This window comes from Pteronotus mesoamericanus, unplaced genomic scaffold (assembly GCF_021234165.1).
Source record: "Pteronotus mesoamericanus isolate MK-2021 breed Mesoamerican mustached bat unplaced genomic scaffold, CSHL_Meso_final contig_182, whole genome shotgun sequence".
Taxonomy (NCBI): domain Eukaryota; kingdom Metazoa; phylum Chordata; class Mammalia; order Chiroptera; family Mormoopidae; genus Pteronotus; species Pteronotus mesoamericanus.
In genome coordinates, this window is record NW_026555078.1 from 17,943,027 (window position 1) to 17,968,645 (window position 25,619).

The 25,619-nt window shown below is 50.7% G+C and overlaps 1 protein-coding gene across 1 annotated transcript in view; it reads left to right on the top strand.

The window, feature by feature from the left end:
* LTBP2 (latent transforming growth factor beta binding protein 2) overlaps positions 1 to 25,619 on the top strand; it is an 87,178-nt gene that overhangs the window by 34,319 nt on the left and 27,240 nt on the right. Inside the window, exons 5-11 of the mRNA XM_054567274.1 lie at positions 5,518 to 5,708; positions 8,068 to 8,238; positions 8,532 to 8,738; positions 9,643 to 9,929; positions 10,906 to 11,008; positions 20,825 to 20,899; positions 23,322 to 23,444. Coding sequence (XP_054423249.1) covers positions 5,518 to 5,708; positions 8,068 to 8,238; positions 8,532 to 8,738; positions 9,643 to 9,929; positions 10,906 to 11,008; positions 20,825 to 20,899; positions 23,322 to 23,444 — 1,157 coding nt within the window. The remainder of the gene's footprint in view (positions 1 to 5,517; positions 5,709 to 8,067; positions 8,239 to 8,531; positions 8,739 to 9,642; positions 9,930 to 10,905; positions 11,009 to 20,824; positions 20,900 to 23,321; positions 23,445 to 25,619) is intronic.

Genomic DNA, 25,619 nt, shown 5'->3' on the forward strand with positions numbered 1-25,619 from the left:
TATGCTGGGATCTTGGCTTCTGGAGCCCCCTCTGCCCCATATCTAAGCCACAGCTGGGAATTCTCTATGTCTTAAATATCATTTGACTCCATGCCTCCTTCTGGGTCTCACCCTTGGTCCTTGTAGCTTAGACCATAGCGTCCAGCCCTCCCAAACCTGGTCCATCCACCACCAGGCAATCCTTCCCCAGAGTAATAATCGTTTATGAAGGCCCATCCCATTGTGTCCTAGACCTTCCTGGAGATCACGAGTATCTCAAGGCTAATGTGTGGCTCCTGCTGTGCACCTTCACCTTTGCTGGGGTGCTGACCCCTTTGCCAAGCCTCCATTGGAACAGAGAGGGTAAGAAGGTCTTTGCAATCCTTGGACTTCAGGAGCTGGCATATGGCAGACACTCAGTAGGTGCTTCTTGAATGAGTGAAAGAGGGTGGGCTACCCCAAAATCTCCAGGGACTCACCCTTACCCATTAAGTACAGCCCAGACACCCCCGGCCCAATATGTCAGATTCTCCACCCTATGGACCAGACTTATTCTTCTTAACCCCTCAAAGCCTCAATGTCTTCACCTGTAAAACAGTGATAAAGAATTGACAAATGCTGGGGTGGCTTTAGGATGAAATTACCTCGTTTGGTAACCTCTCTTCTCTACCTGGGAGTTCTGCAACCTTCGCCGAGGCGTAGAACCTCCCTACTCTGTTTTCTTGACTATAAAATGGGAATAACGAGTTACTCTCAGGGTTATGGAGAGACCCACCTGAGATAATGCATGCGACATGCATTACCCGCACCGCGGCTGGCACAGAGAAAGCATTCATGACATTGTAGCACTAGCTTATTTCCCCTCCACCCACTTCCTGCTGTTATTAATTCCCAGGGCATCCTTCCAAGGTTGCTTTATGAATATGCAAATAAATGCAACAGGTGTCCTTATTTGCTCTATTTTTACACAAACGTTTACATGCCCCATACTAGGAGTCAGCAAACTTTTTTCCATAAAAGGCCAGATAGTAAATATTTCAGGCTTTGAACAACATATGGTTTCTGCGGCTACTCAGCCCTGCCATCGAGAGGAAAAGCAGTCTTAGACAATGAGTGTGGCTGTGTTCCAATTAGCTTTATTTATGGAAACTTAAATTTGATTTTTATATTACTTTCTCATGTCATGAAATATTATTCTCCTTTTGATTTTTTTCAGCCATTTAAAAATGTAAAAGATGATTGTTATTTCATAGTCTGTACGAAAACAGTCAGTGGGCCAGATTTGGGCTGTTTTTTCACTTTTCAGTGTATCTTGGAGAACATTCTGTATGGATGTAAAGGGGCGGCTTCTTTCTGTTTTGAGGGCGTATGACTCCATCCTGTGGATGTATCTGAGTTTGTTTGACCAATCCCCTCCTGAAAGACACTTAAGTTGCTTCTATTCTTTACAAAATAGTGCTGTTACAAATAATCTTGTTCATCCATCATTTTTGACATTTACAAGTGTCTTAGGTCCGATTCCCCTAGAGGTGCAGCTGGGAAATAGATTAGGGTGATTTATTGGGGGAGAGCTAAGGGAGGGAAGGAAGCCGAATGCGAAGGTGGGAAGAGCCAAGCAAGAATTGGTCCTGGGGAAGTCCAGGCCTGATTGAGGGAGGAGCTTGCAGAGCTGTCCTACCTTGAGGTTAGGGGGTGGGGCTTTAGAACTTCTGGCTCAAGCAGTCATTGGCTTAGTGGTCATGGGAGTGAGAGGAGCCTGGCAAGTGGCTGCCATCAGCCAAGGGCAGAACTCAGGAGAAGCCAGTGGAGGGTGCACCAGGGGCAGAGGAGACCTGGGCTGGGTGGCAGGAGCACCCACCACAGCAGGTGTATCTGCAGCACATGGAGGTAGAACTGGAGGGGCAGAGCGTGGATGCATTGTGGTGTGGATAGACATGGCCAAATTGCTGTCCATGAAGCCTGTATCCATTTACATTCCTACCAACAGCATCGGAGAGGGCCTGTTTTGGCACAATCTCATCAAATAAGTCTGTTATTAATCTTTTGGAATTTTGTTAATCTGATGGATTACACAATGCTATCTCAGAGGTAGTTTTCATTTGCACATTTCTTAGAATAAGAAAGATTGAGCATATTTTGATGTGTCTAAAAAATTTACATATATCTTTTCTGTGAACTGTTCGTATTCCTTTGCTGACTTTTCCTTTAGGACTATTGGTCTGTCGTTTTTCTTTCTAAGAGCTCTTTATATGTTATGAAGATTAGTCTTTTGTCTATGACATGAGTTGCACATACTTTTCTCATTTTGTCATTTTTTTACTTTGTTTAAGGTGGTTTTGGCCAAGCAGAGGTTTTTGATCATACAGTTGTTTGGACAAATAAAGGATAGGTTACATAAAACTTGTGGCTCAAGGCCCGCTCTCAGATAGGCACTGGATGGACATTGTCTCCCTTCCTTCCCCTCTCCTCGATTCTGGGTTTTATCTAACTGTGCTCATTATTCTTCCTTAAATATGGTCCATGATTCCCATTTTCTTACGTTATTTTTCTTATCTGGAATGTCTTCCTCTTCATTTGAGGCTGTAAAAACCCTACCCATCTCTTAAATGGGTAGCTCAAATGTCAGAGTCTTCCTTACATCTGAATCCCTATACCTCTGTTAGCCATCACGGTCCGCCTTGGACCCTAGTTATTTATTTACACCCATTTACCATGCTTTTCCCGAGCTTTGGTTTCCTTATCTAGAAAACAGAGTTGCTAGAAGAAACAGATTTATTTTTATCTCTGCATGTTTAATGTAGAAAATGTTTACTAAGAAAATTCCACAAATATAGAAACATATAAAGTTTAAAACAGTAATTACACACACAGAGGCACTCTCATTCCCCAGGGGCAGCCACCGTTTGCAGGTCCCTCCAGACCTCCCCCAAGCCTGCACAAATATTTATAGGGGGGAGAGAGAGTTTTTCTTAAAACATAAAATTGGAAGCATACTACCCATATTATTCTGCAACTCACTTTTTTTCATTCAGTAAAGTAATTGTGAATAAGATGATGCATTTAAAGCACCTGGCTCAGTGCTCGGTTAATGGTGGCTGCAACTGTTTTGTCCACCTTGGAGTGATGTTTTTAAACGCTCTTTTGGCAGCAGAATACTTATCAAACAAAACAGTACAGGGAAGCCCATTTATACATGAGATAGAGCGGGGCCGCCAGGCAAGGGTGAAGGTGGGTGGGTGGAGGGCACGGAGCCCCTCGCCCATCTGTTTTCCCATCGCTGTTTGAAAACCTGAGTGTTGGGCAGGGTGTAGGCACATCACATTTAACTGGGTGGCATCATTATGGGACTGGGCTGTCCAAGCAAGCTGGTGGCTCCCTGGGAGTCTTCAGCCAGCGCTTAAGGGGTTTGAACTCAGAAATCTTAGGGCCATTCACATTCAGTTCCAATGAGAGAGACGAGTGACAGCCACAATAACCAACCACAATGACAGCAAACCACCAGGAAAGAACCTTTTGAGTTTCCACCTTGACCAGGTTGGAGGACTCTTTGCCAGGGTCGAGTTTTAAAAAGTGTTGAGCGGTCTGGGCAGAACCTGAGTTGCTCCCTTCGCCTCTCTAGGGGGCTGACACTAAGCTGAGCCGTGGCACCAGTCTGGGACAGCAGCAAGGAGACTCCGACTGACCCACCAGCTTGCCTACGTTTCTTTCTGGCTCTTTCTGGGAAGCTGTTAAGAGGGTTGCGTTTTCTGCTGCAGCAGGTTGTGCTGACCTTCTCCTGGGAATGAGGAGCAGGTGCCGGAGGCCTGGGCTCCCAGGTCTGGTTCAGGACGGCTCCCGGGGCTTCTGGGGTGGCTAACGGGACCTCTCTGCCACTCCAGCCCCCAAACTTGGAGCGCAGGGCGAGGCGTGGTTGGGTCCCATCAAAATGAGGATTTGCTGCTGGTGGCACTAGAAGGAAGAGCAGCACTGAGGCTCACAGGAGCCAAGTCCTAGGCCATCAACACTGGGGAAGAGCTGCAGGGTGCTGGGCTCTGACATCTCCCCCAGCTTGGCTTCTTCCACAAAAGAACAAGAGGGAGCTTGCTCATGGCTGGGGCACCCAAGGCCAACAGAACTGGAGTAGAGATGGTGGAGGGAGGGGGATCCCAGGACCCTATCCCACTTGGACAAGGAATCCAGTGGAGAGGTTAGGGGTGGGACCTACTAGGGGAAGGAGAACCCCCAAGGCCTGAGTAGATGCTTTTAGGCTAAGATTGTTGGGTGGCACATTTAAACATTTTGATGTAATTCTTTTTGGAAAGCAATATATCACCATGTACGTAGAGCTATAAATGCTTGTAACCTTTGATACATTCAAAGGCCAGGTCATTCTAGGCCAGGGCATTAATATTAAAATAATAATCCTTTCAAAATGTTTACTATTAGAATTTTTCAAAGATACTGAGTACAATGAAAGAGTATAATGACTCCCTCTATACTAAAAGAATATTTTAACAGAAGGAAAAAGCCATATGAGTGAAAATATTCACAGTTAAAAATTTAAAACAATCTAAATATGCAGCAGGAGAATGTCTAAATTGTGATTCATCTTCACATAGACTATTATATAGGAATTAAGATGATAAATGAGAAAATTATGGAATTGTATAAAGTATGATCTGATGTTAAGTGAGAAATCAGAATTTTGCCCTGCTGGTGTGGCTCAGTGGATTGAGAACCTGACTGCGAATCAAGGGGTCACCGGTTCAATTCCCAGTCAGGACACACGCCTGGGTTACAGGCCAGGTCCCCGGTTGGGGGTGCTCAAGAGGCAACCACACATTGATGTTTTTCTCCCTCTCTTTCTCCCCACCTTCCCCTCTTTAAAAATAAATAAATAAAATCTTTGTTTTAAAAAAATCAGAATTTGAATTGTGATGACAATAGTTTAAGAACATATACTTGGTCAAAGGTTGAAAGGAAATATGCGAAATTATTTGCTCTGTTGGATCGGGGGATGATGAATTTATTTTTTTCTCCTTGAATATTATTGTTTTATTATTTTTACAATAAATTAAATGAAAGGGATATTCTAGGCTCTGCCCCAAAATCAACCTATGAATGAGTACATGTTGGGCACCTATGCCACAGGTAGTGTGTTTGAAGGGTTGTATTAAGAAGTGGCAGAAGGTGGGCACAGGCCTTGGTTTGGGGGCAGGGGCTGGTCCATAAGAGTCCCAAAGACTCAGAAGGTTGGAGCCACGTGGGACCAGTCTAACACCTTCACTTTGCAGTCAAGGGTCCTGAGGCCCAGAGGGGCACAGTGACTTGCCCAGAAGATGCAGCCAAAGCCTGGCGATGCCACAGAACTAGCACTCCTGCTGAGCCAGCGGGCTGGCCTTAGCTCAGCCCCCTGGTTCAGGGCACCTTCATTTTTTGGACCTGACAAGAAGGCAGCCAAATGGAGAGCACTCTTTTGGTGCAGGCAGGGGTGGGCATCCTGAACAGCGACACTGCCCTTCAATGCATTAAACCCCTGTGCCACGGTTGTCTCCACAGGACCCTGAGTGGGCTCAGCCAGACCCACCCCTCCCAGCAGCGCGTGGGTCTGTCCCGGACCGTCCGGCTTTACCCGGCCACCCCAGCCAATGGCCAGCTGACTTCCAATGCCCTGCCCATGGGGCCAGGCCTTGAGCAGAGGGATGGTGCCCAGCAGGCAACATATCCAGACCGCCTGTCATCCCCCTGGGGTAAGGATGCCCTGTCTTGGGGACCTAGAAGAACAGGGCATCTAAATCTCTGATTTTTTTCCTCCCTGCCTTGCTTCTCTCCTCTACCCTCACTGAAGGGCTGAGTTGTCACCTGTCCCTCACCATTTCAGCCAGTCAACAAACAATTGTCCAATGCTTGCTTTGTGCCAGGCTCCTGGAGCCCCAAACCAGCTGATCGGACTTTGCCCCTTTGAGACCCTTAGACTTTGTTCCGTTTCTGCCCCATCTGCCACCCATCCTGCCTTCGCTTCCTTCACATCCAGCTATGAGTCTCACCTCCCTGGCCCTGGTCCTTCCAACTCATCCTTCCTGAAAACCCGAACCTCCCTGGCCCAACCTGACGGGTTGCGTCCTTAGCACCTATGGCTGGGCCTCTGTGGACTCACGCCTCCACAATGCTCCCGTGTGCTGGGGAGCACTCTCTCATTCTCCAGAGCGGCTACTCCAATAGCGCCCACGTCCCCAGGTCCCAGCCCTTCCGCACACGGCCTGGCCTGCTGCCTCCCAGAGAGCTCTTCCCTTCCTGCACATCTGCCCCACCGCGGCACGCACTGCCCCCTTACCTCAGCCCATGCCCAGGCTCATTTCCTTTCTTTTTCTATTTTAAAAATTGAGGTAAAGCCCTGGCCAGGGTGCCCCGGTGGGTTGAGCGTCGTCCCGCAAAACAAAAGGTTACAGGTTTGCGCGTTTGGTCCCCGTTCGGGGAGCATTTGAGAGGCAACCGATCAATGTTTCTCTTTCACATCAATGTTTCTCTCATTCCCTTCCTCCGCTTCCCCTCTCTCTCAAAATAAGTAAATGAATTTTTTTTAATTGAGGTAAAATTCACATAATATAACATTACATCTTAAAGTGTGCATGTAAGTGGTTTTTGGAATATTCACAAATTGGCACAACTGCCACTATTATCTAATTCCAGAACATTGTCATTACTAAAAAAAAAAAAAAACAAAAACAAAAAAAACCAACAACAACAAACCCAAACAAACAAATCTCACAGCCATTAAGCAGTCGCTGCGTACCCCTCCCCCACCCAGCCCCTGGGCCCACAGATCTACTCTCTGTCTCTATGGATTTGCATATCCTGGACATTTCGTATAAATGGTATCATACGCTGTGTGGCCTTTTGTGTCTGCCTCTTTCAGTTGGTATGTTTTTGAGGTTTATCCATGCGGTAGCATGTGCCAGTACTTCGTTCCTTTTTATGATCGATGACCTCCTTTCTTGTCATCTTGAAAAGGCAGTGCCCCTCTTCTTGTCTAAGGCACACACACCTCCTTTCTTGATTCCCCTGGAAAGCCAGGCCATCACCTGCCCTCCCCTCATCCCCTCTGTCCTCCCCCTTCAACCTGTCCCTCTCTCAGCCCTTTCTTGGCGGCACATAGACTTCTTCACAGCTCTCTCTCACCCGCACAGTTATTTCTCCATTTTCCTCTGGCTTCCTCTCTCCTCCCCACACAGTGAGGCTCCTCGAATGGGTGGTCCACGCAGACTTTCCACCCTGTCCCTCCTCAACCCCCCTGCCTTCCAGGTTCCCTCTCTGCCCCCCTGCCCCCGCCACCAAATGCGCACCTCTCCTTCGAATTTCCGAATTTCCGGTGCTACCGCCTTTAAGTGAAGCCACCTCAGCTCACACAGCTGCAGCGACTTCCCCGCTGGTCACCCCGCCCCCCTCCACCTGCACACTCAGCTGGGGGGGGCACTCGTCCCCCCACCCCTTCCCGCCACATTTCCTATTTGATCTAATACTGGAATTTTTCAGTGACTCCCCACTACCAACCATATAAAGTACTGATCCTTGGTCTGGAAACCAGTCCCCCACCCCAACCTGTCTCTAATCATTTTTTCAGGCTTTATCTTCCTCAACTTGGAAAACTCTCCACTCCAGTAGGTCTGAGCTACATTCTGTTCTCTGCCCTTCCATTCAAAGCCAGGGTGCCCCCCTTGCAACCTAACCTTCTCTGAGCCTGTTTCCTTACCTGTAAAATGGAAATATTGGATTGGATATGGGCATGTCATCAACATTCAACCATTCTAACTTTCAAAACTGGCAACTTCTAATGGTTCAACCTAAACTAATACTCAAGAATGTTCAGAGTTAATGTGCCCAGACTTGAGCTTAGCTGACTGTACATTCATGTCCCTGAATAAATGCTGGCCTGTGAGCTCCTCAAAGGTGTTACTCTGCCCCAACAGTGAGACCTTGTATCCAGTGGATACTTAGCAAATGCCCTTGGGATGGATTCCCCCTGGTCCCATGGGCCTTTCTAACCAGCCTCTGGAGGTCACAGCTGTGCCTCTCAGCCCTGCCCCCTGGACCCAAGCCCTCTCTCTGCAGGGCTGAACCTCACGGAGAAAATCAAGAAGATCAAGATTGTCTTCACTCCTACCATCTGCAAGCAGACGTGTGCCCATGGGCACTGTGCCAACAGCTGCGAGCGTGGCGACACCACCACCTTGTACAGCCAGGGTGGTCACGGGCATGACCCCAAGTCTGGCTTCCGCATCTGTGAGTCCCTCCTGCCCTCAGATGACAGTCCCCAGGCTGGCTCCTTCTCCTAGGCTATTGTGGGGTGGAGGAAAGGCGTGAAAGGGCTTTTTAAAAGGCAAGGGCTGATTGTTATCTACCTTCTTCACTCTTGGGGCTCTTGGAAAAGCCCTGCATTTCAGGCGACACTGGGCTTCCTAAGCCATGCAGATTTGGAGTCCTGCTCCCCCTTCTTCTCTATTGTTACTCACTGGTGCCCTGGTGGGTGCTGCTCAGTTCTTCCACTACCAGTCACCCTGAGGTCAATGTTATAGATTTCTGCCAGATCCCCTGCCTGAATGGAGGCCGCTGCATCGGCAGGGATGAGTGCTGGTGCCCCACCAACTCCACCGGGAAGTTCTGTCACTTGCCCACCCCAAAGCCGGACAGGGAGCTTGCAGAGAGGGGCTCCCACCACAGGGCCCTGCCTGAGGGCCCCTTGAGGCAGTCCACCTTCACCCTGCCGCTCTCCAACCAGCTGGGTGAGTACAGGGCTGGGGGTGAGGGGCTGGGGAGCCGCTGGGTTACCTGGGCGCCAGCGTTGTGGTCGAGGGGACAGCAAGCTAGCTCCAGGCCTTTCTTCACGGTCAAACCTCCCTCCTCCTCCTCCTCCTCCTCAGGGCTCAGTTTTAGTCCCTAAACTTCTCTTTGCCCTTCCATCAGAATTCAGCAATATATTTGCCCTTACCCCCTACTTGGTGCTATACCTGAGACGAAAAGGTAGAAGGATAGGGTCCTGCCTTCAAAGAACCCACAAAGTTGGAAAATAGAGGGAGGATGGACCAGAAAGAGAATGGCATCATAAAACACTTCATTTCCCCTGCCTTGATTATTAGGTGCCAAATAAAAAGTTGTATAGATATCTATCTATATATCTATCTATCTATATATATATATATATATATATATATATATATAGGAGGTCAGGCAGTAGATAGAGTCCCCTGAGCCCAGGGTGTTCAGGGAAGGCTGCCTGGAGGATAGGGCTTCGGAGAGACCTTAAACAATGCGTAGCCTTTAGTTAAGCAGAGAGGAGTGGGAGCAGCTCCTCTGTGCAGAGACTGGTCTGTGCAAGGCCTGGGGGCGAGACCATGCAGGCTCAAATGCGCTGGAGCTCGGGATCATACAGGATCACAGGGAAGGGAATCGGGAAGGTAGTTTCGAAGCTGATAATGAAAGTCCTTCACGGAAAGGCCAGGAGTAAAAGGGATTGTGCTGCATCCTGTTCTCACTGGGGAATCGGGTGGGGGTTTGAGTACAGAGTGCAGCAATGAAGGAGAATTTGAGGGCGACCCACAGCCAGTGGCCTGCCTGGCCCATGGCTGGTGGGCACTCTTCAGAGGGTGGGGCCATTTCCGCGACTCTGACCCGAGCCCCTGTGCCCAGCCTCTGTGAACCCCTCCTTGGTGAAGGTGCACATTCACCACCCGCCCGAGGCCTCCGTGCAGGTCCACCAAGTGGCTCGGGTGCGGGGCGGGGCGGAGGAGGCCCCGGAGGAGAACAGCGTGGAGACCAGACCCTCGCCCCGGCTTCCTGCCAGCCCTGGCCACGGCCACCGGGACAGCAACAGCATCCCCACTCGGTCTGGAGAGGCCCCCCGACCACTGCCCCCGGCAGCACCCAGGCCTCGGGGACTACTGGGCCGGTGTTACCTGAGCGCTGTGAATGGCCAGGTAAGAAAGCAGCTCCCGCCTCAACCCTGAAGCTTCCGGAACAGTGATTGCCCTGCTGCACTTCCCCGTCTCGGTCTCTCCTCCTCTCTCTCCTCCTCCTTCTTAGGGAATGTGAGGGCTTGCAGAGTCTCCCATTCCCTGGGTGGAAAAACTCAGGACATAAAATTAAGTGAGTGTGAGAGGCCGAGCCTCCTACCTGGGCTCCCCTAGGTACCTGTCAATGCACACAGAAGAGGGCCCAAGAGACTGCCCCTCCGGAGGGGCACCAGTGTCCCCGGCCCCCATAAATCTTGGGCTTTCCTGGAGCTGAGTCTAGGACCCCCGAGTGCATGGACAGTGGGGCTATTAGATCTGGTGAGAAAAAATTTGATATTCAGCTGAGATTGGGGTCACAGAGATGCGGGATTAGCAAATGCGGGTAAAACCCCGAAGTCATGGGAGTGTGATGACCCCCCCCCCCCAAGCTGGAAGCAACAACTATCAGTGAGGGAAAATCAGAGGAGCTTTCTGAGTCCAGGTACCTAAGAATAGGGGCTAAGCCAAACCTAGGATGGTTTTTCTTGGGCTTGTAGTTTGGTGTTTCTAGAAATCCCTCTTGAGGTTAGAGACCCGGAGGAGGTGGGGAGTAGCCAGGAGACAGGGACTCTGAGTCCCCAGGCCTTCGCTGGCCTCTCAGCTTGTGGTGCCCCTGAGCCTGGGCCATGCCCACGGGGAAGGTTGGCACCATGAGTGGGCCTGGAGTTTGACAGAGAAAAGCCCATCCTTTGGGACCCCTATCTGTGGACTGGGACAAAGTAGAAGGCAGTTTGCAGACCTGCACAGAGAAGACCTTATCTTGCTTGGGGTGTGTCCCCACCACTACAGTTTACGGTCTGGCTGAGGGAAGAGAGCTCCTGTCTCAGGCTTTCCTGGGACATCTCTATGCACAGCAGGGGAGGGAAGAAGTGGTGACACATGTCCATGGCCTTTTTTCCAGTGTGCCAACCCCCTGTTGGAGCTGACTGCCCAAGAGGACTGCTGTGGCAGTGTGGGGGCCTTTTGGGGGGTGACCTTGTGTGCCCCATGCCCACCCAGACCAGGTGAGTGCTGGGTGCCGGGGTCCAAGCTGGTGTGGGAAGCTGTCCCAGGGCCTGGCCCCTGCTGCCTCCCTCCCCGCTCCCACCAGGGTCTCAGAGGCCAGGCAGGTGGAACGTGCTGAGAAACGCGGCAGCCTTTCCAGATCTGCTTTTGACGGTGCTTCTGGCCAGTGGCCAAGGCTCCCGATGACTCAGGCAGCTCAGACCCTCTGCCAGGTGCAGCCTGGCCTACCTGCTCCATCTGATTGTCTGGGAGAGGTTCCTCCCTCTTGCCGGTTGTTCTTGCTCAGATTTTAGGGATCCCATTCCATGTTGGGCCCTCGCCTAGCCCTGCACCTTTTTCTATAGACCCCCTGCCTGGGTAGTAGGGGCCCAGAAGTCTTGATTTGGTAATTTATTGTTTCCTTCATCCTCTCCCTGGAGGGGCCCCCAGGTCTTCTCTCACCTCCTGTTTCTGCCTCGTCTTTGAATCAGGACTGGGTGTCTGTCCCAGAATGTCTTCAGCATTGACTTTGGAAAATCCAGTTTCCTGCCCTCTTTTGGATAGTGTGGGAAAACCTAACATGTATTTATTCATTTATTCATTCACTCACTCAGCAAATACTCACTGGGTACCTCGTGTGTGCCAAGCACTGAGAATTCAGGAGTGAGCAAAACGCTCCTCTCATAGGTGTTGATCTTGCAGTTGGAAGGCTGCGACGAGCAGGGCTTCTGTCCGCTCAGCCTGCCTTCCCCTCTCCAGGCCTCACTCCTGGGCCCGGTCCTGCCATGTATTTCTTTTGCCTGTCAGCAGTCGGCTCAGTGAGTCAGCCTTGTGGGGGGCCTGGACTGGAGCCCAAAGGTGGGCGGGGCAGAGCTGTTCTTAACTTCAGACCCGGCTTTGGAGCAGTGACCATATTTTCCTAACTAAAAATAAGTGGACGGCTTCACAGTGTAATATAATTTTTGGTGAAACAGCAAAGGGTTGTATTAAGCTATCCCAGACTTGAACATCCAGCCCATACCGGGTACCAGTCCCAGCTCTGCCCACTGACCTCTGTTCCATCTCTGATCTACAAAATGCAGATGGTAATAGTGCCAGCCTCGCAGAACTGCTGTGGAGAGTAAATGAAATGATGCATGTGCTTAGGGTTAGGGCCATAAACGGTCGTTGTTAATATTATTATTAGAAAGTATATCTCCAAAAAGGGAAAAGAGAATGGACCCACTGCCCCATGGGGAAGAGTGCATCAGACTGCTCAGCATCGCCCCCTGCAGGCCAGAGGTGTTTTGACACTTTTGTTTTTTCCTTGTTTTCCTTCCTTCTGGTCTGGCTGACCCCTGAGATTTCCGTATCCCACATTCCACTGTCAGCAACTATTTATATTGATGAAGCAAGCTTAAAGTGCCCTTAATGTGCGTGCCCTGGACAGATAGTGGAGAATTCTCCTCCTGTCTCCAAGCTTACAGTCTAGTAGAGGAGAGGAACGCAGACAGGCAATGGGCATCAGTAAATCAGTGCCCATGCTGTGACTAGACAGTGCCCGATGCAGACAGCAGAACCAGGACACTGACAGGTCCTGTAGCAACACTATGAAACGAGGGAAAGGTCCCCCTTCCATTCGTTCAAAACAGTCTTTATAAGTACACAAATCTAGGATGCCAGGGATCCCCTTAATGTGATCATTTTGTGCAGTGTGCAACCTGCGCAACATCTATATACTGTGGGTAGGAAATTCTAGCTCAAATTGGTGAATCAGGGAGAGCTTCTTAGAGGAGGCAACATTCAGGAAGAGACCTGAAGATTGATCAGCATAAAGTGTCAAAGAGATGGGGAATTGCTTAACAAGCTAAGGAAATTGCATATAGAGGTGAGACCAAGAGAATAAACAACATTTCCTGGAGCACAGCCAAGGCTGAGTCCTCACTCCCTCCCTGTCCCAGGTATCACCTCCTGCCACCTCCCTCCCCACCCCCACTCCGACTGTGTTCAGCACACTCAGCAAGCTGGGCACCAGGGTGCAGACCCTGGAATGTCAGGCATTCTAGCACACCAAAGAACATAATAACAAAGTCCAGGGCAACATAAACATTTAGAACGCATTAAAGTGCAGCTGGGCATTGTATAGAGAAGGGGCAAGAGCTGGGAGCTTTGTTTGTGTTGACAGGGTGCCACACACCTAGCTCCACACCCAAGCCTGGGGCTAGGTGAGGGATGTTTCTTTAAGGAGGCAGGACAGGCAAGCTACTGCGCGAGAGTGAGAAAAAGGAAGGCCAGCTGCCAGAGTGGGATTGGGAATGGTGGGCAAGACTTCTGGGTTCTAGAACATTCTCAGCCCTGGTGGCTTTGCCTCTCTGAGCCTCTATTTCTCTGATACAATAAGGCTTTCCCCCTTAGGGAAGAACTTTGTCACTCCCAATGAAGTGATCTAGCAGAGTCGGGGATGAGAGGAGGAGTACAGACAGCAGCCAGGGAGCCGTGGGACTTCTTTGTTCCCTCTAATTCACTTTTGGCTTCTGAGGCTCTGTGCTGGACTGTTGAAGAAAGTCCCTGCAGACTGCTGCTATTTCTGACATGGAAGAGGACTGTCTTGAAGTCTCAGTTAATGGCACAGAGCAATTCCCTTTTCTTCTAGAAAAATTCCCTAGTGCCCTCTTTCTCAGGGAGATGGCTAAACCTATCTAGGCTAGCCTATGGTCCCCCCTTCTCCCTTCAATGAGTGACAGATGTGGCTGACCTTCCTGACCCCTTGGGAGTTATCAGAGGTCCCCACTCAGAACTTCCGAAGTCCCCTGGCCAGAGTCTGGAGAGAACTCGGCTTTCAAAAGCCACTTTGATCGAAGCCACATTTTTTGAGTTTTCATCTGAGAAAGACAGACATCTGGGTTGACTGGAAAGTTGGCCACCGCCCCGTCTGTCTTGGCACTGGCTGTGTCAACCCCAAGGCCCCTTTGCTGGGGCCGGCGGGGCTGGCACACAGCTCGAGGTTTGCATTGGTGGGTTCCAGCTGTTTGCCACGAGGTCGTCTTTCCATCTGCCTGGCATGGGGTAGGTTCACCCCAGAGCCTGAGTCCCTCCCTGTATCTCCAGGGAGAGCTGATTCTTGCTCTGCCCCTTCAAAGAATTTTGCAGCTTTCCTTCTCAAAAACAATAATAGCCACCAGTTACTGAACTTCTACACTATGCTAGGCTTGCAATTTGCATGATTTCATTTAATTGTTAAAGTCACCTACAAGCTAAAGCTCTTTATCCCCTTTGACAGATGAGGAAAACTAAGTGCAGAGAAGGCTGAGGTCCAAGGTCACATAGTCAGGACAAGTGAAGCTAGGGTTTAAACCCACAGCGTGTCTGATTCTCAGCTGACCATTGTTATTATTCTGGGGAAACCTGGGCATGTCTAAAGACAACAAAAATCAGGACCCTAAACCATAATTTCACAGACAAGGAGGATGCACCCTAGGGTTGTATTTCATGACTTATATGTACAGGAAAGACAATGTCCCTCAAGAAGACCAGTGTCGCGCCCTGGCCGGTGTGGCTCAGTTGGAGCATCATCTCGTAACTGAGGGGTTGTGGGCTCGATTCCCAGCTGGAAAAGATTTATGCCTGGGTCCTGGGTTCAGTCCCCAATCTGGCGCGTATGGGAGGAAACTGATCAATGCATCCCTCTCACATCGATGTTTCTCTTTATCCCTTCCTCTCTTTCTAAAAGCAATGAAAAAAATGTCCTTGGGTGAGGATAAGAAACTTTTTTTAGAAGAAGATTGGGATTGAATAGACAGGCAGGGCGGCAACCTGCAGCCCAGGCCTAAGAGTTAACTGAGACGCACTGACAGCATTGCCTCAGGGAGAAGTGAGTAGGCTTGTTCCCTGCCGTTCACGTTCACGGGGGGCAAAAGCCGGTGCGAGGCTGTTTCTGCTAAGCAGAGCTCAACTCAAAACTGAGTGCAAGGAACAGCTTATTCAAAATGCAACTGGGAATTCTGGTCAAGATGGCGGAGTAAGTAAATGCTGTGCTCACCTCCTCCCACGACCACATCAAAATTGCAACTAATTATAGAACAATCACCTTAGAGAACCATCTGAAGACTAGCTGAATGGGACTCCTATAACTAAGGATATAAAGAAGCAGGCATGTCAAGACTCAATTTTTTAAAAACTGCAACTGCCCAGCAATATAATGGGGTGTGCCCAGAAGTACTGAGCTCCCTGCCCCAAGGAGTGTGCCTACCTTAGTAGAAGGTTTGTAGAGGAGCTGGGGAAGGAAATTGATTTTTGAGGGCATAGAGGTTTTATACACACACACACACACACACACACACAGATAGATAGATAGCTAGATATAGATATAGATATATATCTGAAAATTTATTTGAAAGGCTCAATGTAAAGATGTAAAGAAAGCTTGGGTGTGGCTTGGTTTTGTCAGGGCCCACAAGGAGTGTGACAGACACAGGTCTGTGATGCCACCCCACTGGAGAGTGGGTAGGTGAAGGTGATTTGGGCAGAAGACCCTGTTGGAACAGAGACACATAAGGCAGGTCGCAGCAACAACACATTGTCATCATTGTCATTGGTATTCAGAGCATTTCATAAGTGCCAGTCACCGTGCTAAGTGCTTCCTCATTGCATTGTTTCCTAACAATATCTCTACAAGTTCTGGGTGTTACTATCTTTCTTTTACAGATAGGGAAATTGGGCCTGAAATCCAGGTCTACGCAACCCCAGACCTCTCCTCTAACCGCTCTCTCATCTGCTTCCTGTGCTACTTGTGCGGTTGGCAGCTGCTGCACTGGAGCTCCTGGGGAACAGCTGCACTGGGGTGGAGGCCCTCTTCTCTGGGACTCTGGGTGAGACACCCAGTCCCCTGCCCTTAAAAAAATGGGGTTTTCAGAATTCTGTTGTTGGGTTGAATAGAGCAGTGTTTCTTTGGCTTGGGGTGTGCTGAGAGCTGCTTCCAAGGGGCTCAAAGCATCCTGGGAATTATGTCTGCGCTCATGTTAGCACCCTCCCTACACATGCGGGCTGTTCCTGACATGTGGCATCTCTGGTCTAGAGAACTCTGGGAAGGGATGGGGACAGAGTGGCCAGACGGCACCTGTTTGAGCCACGGGTCTGACTGGACCTCTCTCCACTGCACCGTTTGTGGTGACTAAGACGCCCACTTTGGCTCTAGTGCTGCCCTGAGGAAGCAGTCAGAGCACATCTTTGGCTGGAATTTCTACAATATAGGGAGGATCCATTAGGATTTTACCAAGGAGGAAAATCTGGAATAATGAACATTATGATAATTACCACCATGTGACAAGCTTCATGCTCAAGAGTTCTACGGGCTTGTTCAGTGTTCACAGTAACCCTCCCAGGAAGGAACTGTCACCCCCGTTTTATTGCTAGGAAAAACGAGGCTCAGAGAGGTTGAGTAGTTTGCCCAAACATCTCCAGCCAATGATGGGCTGCAGACCAGTTTGCTATTCTTGAGATTGTGTGGAAGGAAGGAAGGAAGGAAGGAAGGAAGGAAGGAAGGAAGGAAGGAAGGAAGGCAGGCAGACAGGCAGGCTTGGGGAGCACCTAGAGGTCGTGGCAGACATCGCGCTAGCTTGTCTGCATTGATTGTTTCAGTGACATTAATCCTCACAACAACCCATGAATTCAGTTTCTGTCCCCACTTCTACAGATGAAAAAAATAAGACTGAAAGAGGTCAAGAGAGGTGCCCCAGGTCCCACAGCTCTTTAGACTGGAGCCAGGAATTGGATGCGGGTCTGCCTGCCCCAGCACCCACGCTCGGTGACCTACTCTGGGAAGAAGTTTCTCTCCAGCCTACCTGCCTGCGGTTTGCCAGTTGGGGTTCAGCTCCAGGCTGCTCACTTGCCCCTGCACATCGAGCTCAGCCTCATCTGCCTCATCCGGCGTGTGTGTCAGTGTGCGTGTGTGCTATCTGGACAGAGGGGTGTGTGGCAGGGGACCCTCCACATCTCCCTGCTGCAGCCATCTGTCATCACAGGCTGAGACAGGCTTGGCTTATAAACAGCCATGTGGCTAGACTTATGTCTCCACCTCCTCCTTCCTGAGCTCTGCCATGGAGTCAGGGCCAAAACTGTCTCCAGCAATTAGTTTGCTCATCGTGAGGCCTTCCTGGGAGTCTCAGCAGCCGAGGGGGAGAATTAGCAGGGCAGGGTGGGCTGCAGCCAAGGGCCCTCTGCTTCCTTTCCGGTATGTGCCCAGGCTGAGGTGCAGCAGCGAATGGACAGAGCCCGGGTCAGGGGCCAGAGGACCTGAGTGCCAGGCCCACGCGGCCCAGGTTTCCTTACACATGCCTGCCCTACATGGGTCACGGGCATTCTGTGATGTTCAGACTCCCTGGAGTCCAGGTTGATCCCAGCTGAACCCTCAGGCATTGCTTTGGCTTCCTTGGGTCTAAGAGTCCCAACTGCAAGGTCACCTGCACCTTTCCAATGTCTCTTTGAAGTGCCCATGGAAATCAGGGGTTGGCAGCCAATCTCTCTCTCTCCAGATCTCACAAATCCTCCCCTCTCTACTAGGTGATCCTTGAGGTGGCTGAGCTGCCATGAGGGGTAGAACAGGTTCTTCACCATTTTCTCTATCGATTTGGCACAGCACTTTGGTTATGGACATTGTGGAGCACGTACCCAGTTTCTGTTTAGTTCTTCTGACCTCCTCCTGGGTATCCTTCTGTGTTTTTCTTTTCTCTTCTTTATCCTCACTTGAGGGCACACCCATTGACTTTAGAGAGAGAAAGAAGGTCGACGTGAGAGAGGAACATCCATTGGCTGCTCCCTCTATGTGCCCCTATCGGGAATTGGACCTATAACCTAGGTATGTGCTCTGACTGGGAATCAAACCCGCAACCTTTTGGTGTATGGGATGGCGCTTCAACCAACTGAGCCACCCGGCCAGGGCTCCTTGTCTGTTTATTTCCCATTCACCCTCCTGGTCCCATGTAAGAAAAACAGGAAGTGGGAGTGTGGGGCACGAGAGAGGGAGAGTTTCTGGAAAGGTGATACGCTTCCTTCTGGCAGGTATCTCCCTGTGACCTCCGACCCTACAATTCTCAGCCTAGACACCTCCTAAAGCCTGCCATGGATCCAGTCATTCATTTATTGGGAAGCAGTGGAGAGGAGTTGTTCAGAATTTATTCCCTGGAGGCAGATGCTTGGGATCATAATCCCAGCCCCAACCACCTGCTGGGTGACTTTGGGCATGTTTCCTAACCCATCTGTGCTTCAGTTTGCTCAACTGTAAAATGGAGATAACATTAGTAAGTACCTCTAAGGGCTGTTATGAGGATTAAATAAGTTAATATATGTAAGGCTTTCATAATAGGGCCTGGACCATAAGGAGTTCTGCTTTAGTGTTTGTTCTCATTATTCTTTCAGTTTTGACTGAGTGTCTATACTGTTCCATGTACAATGTTTGGCTCTAGAGACAGCAACAACAAAAGAGACAAGGTTCTTGTCCTCATGGATTTTATGCTTTAACGGGGGAGATAGGCAGGCAAGCAGCCTGTCACGTTAAGTGCTATGACAAGGGAACGCCTGTGCATCATGGGAGCCCTTGAGAGGCGTGCCCGGGGGGCATCAGGGGCGGTAATACCTGCCGTCCACCCTCATTGGGAACCACGCAGCTCAAGTGCTGGAGCCCAGCCCCCAGCGTGGAACAACATGCAAACCCTGGGCAAGACCTTCTGTAGCAGGAGCAAGTATTACAACTTGTATTTACACCTTTTTAATCTTAAAAAATTAAGCTTTACTAATTTATGTCTTCACTTGACCCATATATCAGACTGTCCCCTGTCATGGTTGGCACACACAGTGTCAGGGAAGAGTGGGGTTCCAAGAAAAGGTGGTACCTCTCATGTTTAGCACATCACAACACATGGCACAGGACAATGCTTGGTTTATGAGATATTTCAATTATGTTGTCTAGTTTTAACTAAAGCAAAGCCTCACCAAGTGGAGAAACGACTCTTAAAAATCCCTGCAAAGAAGCAGGGTTCAAAATAATGCTAATAACATAATCGTAAGTAATTATTTAACAAATGCAAAGCTGACACTTCTCCCCTACCATGAATCAGCTGTATTCCGAGGTAAAAATAATGATGACCCCTCAGATGTGACCCAAAATGGAGCCCAGGATCCAAATGACCAAAAAGGCCATCTGAACTGTGGTTTACATCTGCTATCATTACTAACAAACTTTGCCTTAAGTGTATATTGCAGCCTGAGATAGCAGCTAATGACAGAGTCAAAGCTGTCTTGATTTTTAAAAAAATAAATAAAAATACCAAGACGCTCAAACCTTGCTGTACAGGTGGGTGAAAGTATAGCTATTTCTCACATGTCTCCTGGTATTTGCAAGAATCTACTTCAGCATTAAGACATATGAAGAACTATCTTTTTTGTAAGCCACTAAAGATAAGCTGAACCAGAGAATACGTATTCTCCATGATAAATGAATTCTTGAATTAAAAAGAAAACACCCAACTCTGGAAGTTCACCTGCTGGCGCTGTGCTGGTCAGGTGGCATGAAGGAGGACACTGGGTGTGAATCCCTTCATCGCGGGCTTCACAGGCAAGCTGCTGCCCGCAAAGGAGCTGAGGCCCGGGGCTGGCAGAGGGCTGCAGGAAGTCATCATCAGTTAGCTCTACAAAACAAGGCCCTCAGAGTAGGATGATAACTTTATGGAACTTTGTGTGGAAATAGTGCCTGTGAAAGTCCCTTGAACTCTTTGAGAATGGCTGGCTATGTCTTTCTTGGCAGAGGAATTTTCAAACTTAACGATGAGCTATTCCTTTTTAAAAAGCAAAAAGATGGGTGTTCCTCATTTGCTTCCTTTTTCTGTGATGGCAGGTGACCGTCGGTGGCATGCGATCTGCTAGAGCTTTTCAATAAGGTTGACATACCGGTCTGTCCCTCCAAAGTAATGTAGACTTTTCCCTGTTTTCACGTAACATAAATAGTTTTTCATTTTCCCTGTAAAGTAAAGGGGAATGTTGTGAAATCAAGGCAGGAGAAGTATTGGTACCAAAATACTGAGAATAATTTCCTCATTGTGGGATGCTGTAATCCATCTCCATTTACACACTTGAAGGCTGGAATTTTCTAACTTAGAATTTGTAAGAACAGCTAACTGACCTCCCTAAGGGAAGATGGAAATTTACTAGCCAGATTTCAGCAGCATCACATGGTTGGTGAATGTGAGTGAAAAATAAATGTCATGGTTTTATAAGCGCAATCATTGATGAGTTTCTTCCACCTCCAGCTGGGATACTTTGTCAGTCACAGCAGCATTAAACCCAAGTATCAAAATAGACGGAACTAAGCCAGGGGGTGAATTGTTGTAGCTTGATGTTTAAAACCCATAAAACAACTGCAGTTATGTACGACGTACCCATTAGGGGAACCTGGGTGATGGATACTCAGGTACTATATTTTTATTTTTGCAACTTCCTGCAAATCTATAATTACTTCAAAACAAAAGGTAAAAAAAAAGTAATAGTAATAAAACATGTTCAATCATATGCGATATTGTGTTACATCAATATAGTATAACATATACTGTATATAATACTATAATTATATACAAGATACATAGCACTTAATATCACTTTTTAAGAGCGAGACGGACTGAGGGTGGCCTGTGGAACCCCAGGAAGGGGCTGCCACCAGGGAGGCACAGCAGCCCAAGGTGATGGCTTGGGAGATGGGGCCTCACAGCTACAGAGTGGGCTGGACACCCAGACGGCACCCACTTCCTGACATGGGTGACAGAGGAGCCCAAGGGCCCTCATTGAGACCCATCCGTATCTTCGTTCCTCAGCCTCCCCAGTGATTGAAAATGGCCAGCTGGAGTGTCCCCAGGGGTACAAGAGACTAAACCTCACTCACTGCCAAGGTAAGGATGACCAGGGCCGAGGCTGTGCTTGGGGGAGAGAAATGACAGAGGCCTCATGATGTGGGGACACCCCCACCCACCCTACATCACCCGTGGACCCTGCCTGCGTGGTCTCCACTGGGCACCTCTAAGCCCAGGCTTGGTGGCGCTCTGGGGGCTGCGGGTTCCAGAGGCCTAAGGAAGCCAGGCGTAGGGATAGAGCGCGCGGAGGAAGGACCTGCAGCTGATCCCAGCCCCTCCTCCCCATCTCCACCCACCCCTCCCGGACCTGGGCCAGGTGCCTCTCCAGGAACGTGTGGTGCCCTGTCTGAGGGTGCCACCGCGTTCTCCACACAGCCACTCACTGCCTGGGCTCATCTCCCTGGAATGGGAGAACTTCGGACCCCAGGGTGGGAGATGTGTCAGCCTGAGTTAGTGGGGACCTCTGTGGACTTTCTCCAACCAAGCCCCTCATCCCACAGCCGGAAAGGGGAGAGAGGAGGGCCCAGGTGGAGGAGTGGGGGGTCATACAGCACAAACCCTGGCCGTGCTGGCCTGGCTGACCGGCTCTGGGAGGTCGGCCGCGGCCCAGGGTGCTCTGCATTAGAGAGCCTGGGCCAGATGGACAAGGCCCAGAGGCGCCTGGGGGCAGCAGGGTGGGAGGTGGTGCTCAGCTGTGGCTTTGTCACTACAGAGAATTCCAGTGTGGGGGCGGAGGATGGGACCAGGATGGCTGAGGGTCCAGGAGGCTTTGGGGAGGGAAGCAACTGCTGCCCCACAGCTCAGGCTCTGAGTGAGGAGCCCCTGGCGGCTATGGGCCTGCTGGTAGGTATGATGCGAGCAGAGCCCTTCGGCCCGTGAGAGGCTTCTGGGGCTGACCAAGGTCCGTGGGGAATGAAGGCAGCTTCCCCCTTGGAAAGCTCTGAGAACTGGACGTCCTGCTGTCTCTATGGCTACTTTGGGTGGAGCTGGATGAGAGACAAAGGATTGACCCACTGGCCCTCTAGGTACCTTCCCCCTAGAGGCTTCTTCAGGGCAGCGAAGTCTGAGGAGGCCCCAGGGTGACTGGGCTGCCGGCCTGTGGGGTGCCAGACCCCAGAGGGGATTTCTGGCCTGTGGATAAGAAAAGGTGCTCAGACCAGGCAGAAGGGCTGACATGAGACCCAGCGCAGCCTGGGGTCCGCCTCCCCCAGGGGCAGTGGGCTGAGGGCCTGGTGGACAGTGGATGTGGAGCAATGTCTGTAGTTTTGCCCTTGGAGGGTGCAGGAAGGCTGTTCATATCGACACTGTCTCCAGTGGCCTCTCCTCCTGGCAGGCTTCCCAGCCCATGAGGTTAAAGTTATTCCCAGAACCCCACATGAGCTCTGCCCTCCGTCCCCGGGGCCCCCAACGCACAGGATGCCGCGGGGCCCTCCCCCGAGGCCCTCCCCCTCCCCATGTCTGTGGCTGTAGTCTCCTGTCTGCAAAGGGACCCGCCCACCTCTGCACCCTTGTGTGCCATCTCCCTCCCTCTCCATCCTCCTCTCCTGCTCCCGTGGGATAATTTTGGGGCGTGGCCCTGAGCTGCATACATTGTGCCGGTGCTAGTACACAGGGAGGCTAAGACCTGGCTGCGGCCCCGGGTGAAGACAGGTGCCTACACAATTACGCACGATGAGAGACGGGCTCTCAACAGAAAGAAGCACCGGGTGCTATGGGATCGCATGGCGGGGCCCTTCCCAGACTGAAGGATACCTGGCCTAGACTTGAAGAAAGTGGAGAGTTGGCCAGCTCCAGGGATGCGGGCACGGCAGGCACTGGGAAGAGCATACCCGAAGGAGGAGTTCGAGCCGGCTGGAGTACAGCCTGCGTGCACTTGGGTCCTGCGGAGATGCTCAGGGTCTCCCAAGGGAAGCAGAACAGGAGGGACTGGGAAGCCCTTTCTCCACCCTCCAGCCCCAACTATCTCCTTGTCTGCTGCCCCTGTTTGCATCCAAGCGTGTCACTTACTAGCTTAGTGACTTTGGGCAAGTTACTCCCAGAGCCTCAGTTTCCCTATAAAATGAGGACATGTGGGCCTACTTGATAAAATTAGGAAAAATTTTTATTTCATAATTTGAAAAATTTCATTTATGAAAATGAAATGAGGTATCACATGCAGTAGGCACTCAATACCCATTAGCTCTTAATATTATGATTATTATTACCAGTTACAGGACCAAGTGATTTGCCATTTTTATCTTGTTTTATCCTCTAATTCAAGACAACGTGGTAGTTACTCTTATCCCCATTTCACAGATGAGGAAATTGAGGCAAAGGGAGAGGGACAGACTTAGGAGAGGGCAGCTCGTTTACTGTTGGCCTTTTACTTGGAGGAAGTGTTTGAAGATCTGTCTCAGCCCCAGCCCTGCCCCTTCGTCAGGCCTCCGAGGGGCGGGCACATGGTCCTCTCTTCCATCCGCAGATATCAACGAGTGCCTGACGCTGGGCCTGTGCAGGGACTCGGAGTGCGTGAACACCAGGGGCAGCTACCTGTGCACCTGCAGGCCCGGCCTCATGCTAGATCCGTCTAGGAGCCGCTGTGTGTGTGAGTGCTGGCGGGGAACAGGGGTCGGGGATGCTGGGAGGCAAGATGGGACCCTCACCGTCCACGGGCCGGGCCCAGAGTGGAAATTTCCCCCCGGCTCCATCAGCCTGGAACTGGGCCCAATATACAAAAATGGATCTGTCCCATCCTGCTGGGACGGAGACAGCTGTTACTTCACTGCAGGCTTTCGGCATTTCATTTGGGACTTCGCAGTTTGGGATTTTCTACTGTTTTCTCGCTAATCGTTTCTGTCCCCGCTGTGACCTCATTTACTGTGGGGGGATATGTGTTGCCTCTGCTCTCACATCTGGCTGCACGGTGGCTGCCTCTTTCCAGCGCCTGCATTTAGTCGCCTGGTCTATTAGCGCAGGCCTTTCCGAAAGGGGCTGTGTGTGGCCTGAATGCCGCTGCTGCCCACCCCCGGGACCTTCCCATAACCCTGCAGCTGCTCCTGGTTCTGAGTGTGTCTCTGTATTCGTGAACACATACGTGCCACAAGTCGCATTAGCATCGTGTCTGTGTGTGCGTGCACACCGGGGCAGCTGTTTCCTGTGACTTCTCTGGGTTCCAGTGGGGAGAGGCCCAGGCTGACAGCCCCCTCCGATGGCAGAGCTGACGCCACGGCCCAGACGGGACTTTCCTGGGGCAGGGAGGTCTGACCAGAGCTGAATAAAACCAGTCCTGACTGGCCTCTGCCAAGGGACAGCCCAGATCCCGTCGGCCACCCTGCTCAGCAGAGTTCCCTGGGGCTGGCCAAGCCCTCAGTCTGCAAACCGCAAGGCTCTGGGTCTGAGGAAGCCACAGGGTGAACGTCACACCAGCGCCGCTCAGAGGGAGCACCCGTGTGAAGGGAGGACTCCACCCCGAGTGTGTCTTGGAGAGAGGAGACAGTGAAAGCCTTAAGACAGGACACCCAGAGAGTGAGGGGGCCCAGAGTGGGGAAACGTGCCGGGCTACTCTCAGGAAGACGTCATGGTGACAGAGACTGTGACCAAGGCCTCGAGCGGCATCCGGCTCTTCCTTCTCCCGACCCCACCCCCACTTCAGCTTCCTTTATTAGGCAGGTGTATTTGATGTCTGAGGCGACTGTTTATTAGTGCCAGAAAGAGGCCCTGCATGCGGAGGGGAACAGGGATGGCCCTTTTCTTCCTCTCCCTCCTTAGCATCACCCCCTCCAGCCTCCTCTGCTGATTCATTTCCTGGGAGGGGGAAGGAGAGTGGGGGAGGCACTAAGTTTCTGAGCTTTGCCCTCCTTCCTGTCACCTGACCAGGGCTAGGAGAACAGCTTTGTGGGCCCCCTGGGCTGGGGCAAGCCTCCTGTTCCACCCAGCTGTGTCACCATACCCCAGGGCTCCAAGGGACCAAGCCTTCCCTACAGTATCCCAGAGGGAAGTGGCTGCTGGAGGCAGGGATTGTTTTTTGTTCATTTGGTTGCTGGTTTTTGGTGGGGGCAGGGGCAGAGATCGAACCTGGAGACCCAGGCTCATGGGCCGACTGATAACTGACCTACGTATAGCGCCTGACTTCTCACAAGGCCCATCCTCGTACATCACTGTGAAGAAGGTGATTTCTTCAGGTGTCTTTGGGTTACAAGCGACAGAAGCCCAACTTAAACCACCATAAGCAAAAATCATTCTCTGGTCCACACACCTAGGAGGCCTAGAGGTAGGCGTGCCTCAGGCTTGGCTGGATCCAGGCACCCACGCTGTCATTAGGGGGTCTCTTGTGCTCTTTCCTCGGGGTTGATTTCTTGTTCCTTCAAAGGCACCTACCAGACACTTCAGGCCTACATCCCCCCAGCCTTCCAAACTCAAAAAAAAAAAAGAAAAGAAAAGAAAGAAAGAAAAGAAAGAAAGGAAGGAAGAAAGAAAGAAAGAAAAAGAGAAAATAAAAGTCATCTCTTTAATAATCTAGGAAAAGTCCCAAAGTTGATTATCATCGCTGGGCCTACTTATCCAGTGCCCATCCCTGATTCAGTCACCATGACCAGGGACACGGACTGCACTCCTTCAACCAGGAAGTGGGGGCCAAGACTAGGGGGAGGGGTGGGTCCCCCAGGAAAACAGGATGCTGTCACCAGAACACGAGGGACAGGCACTCACCACCCATGGGATTATCATCACCTCCCTTATTTCACACGGGAAGGAGACAAGGCCCAGGAGGTCATGTTGCTCA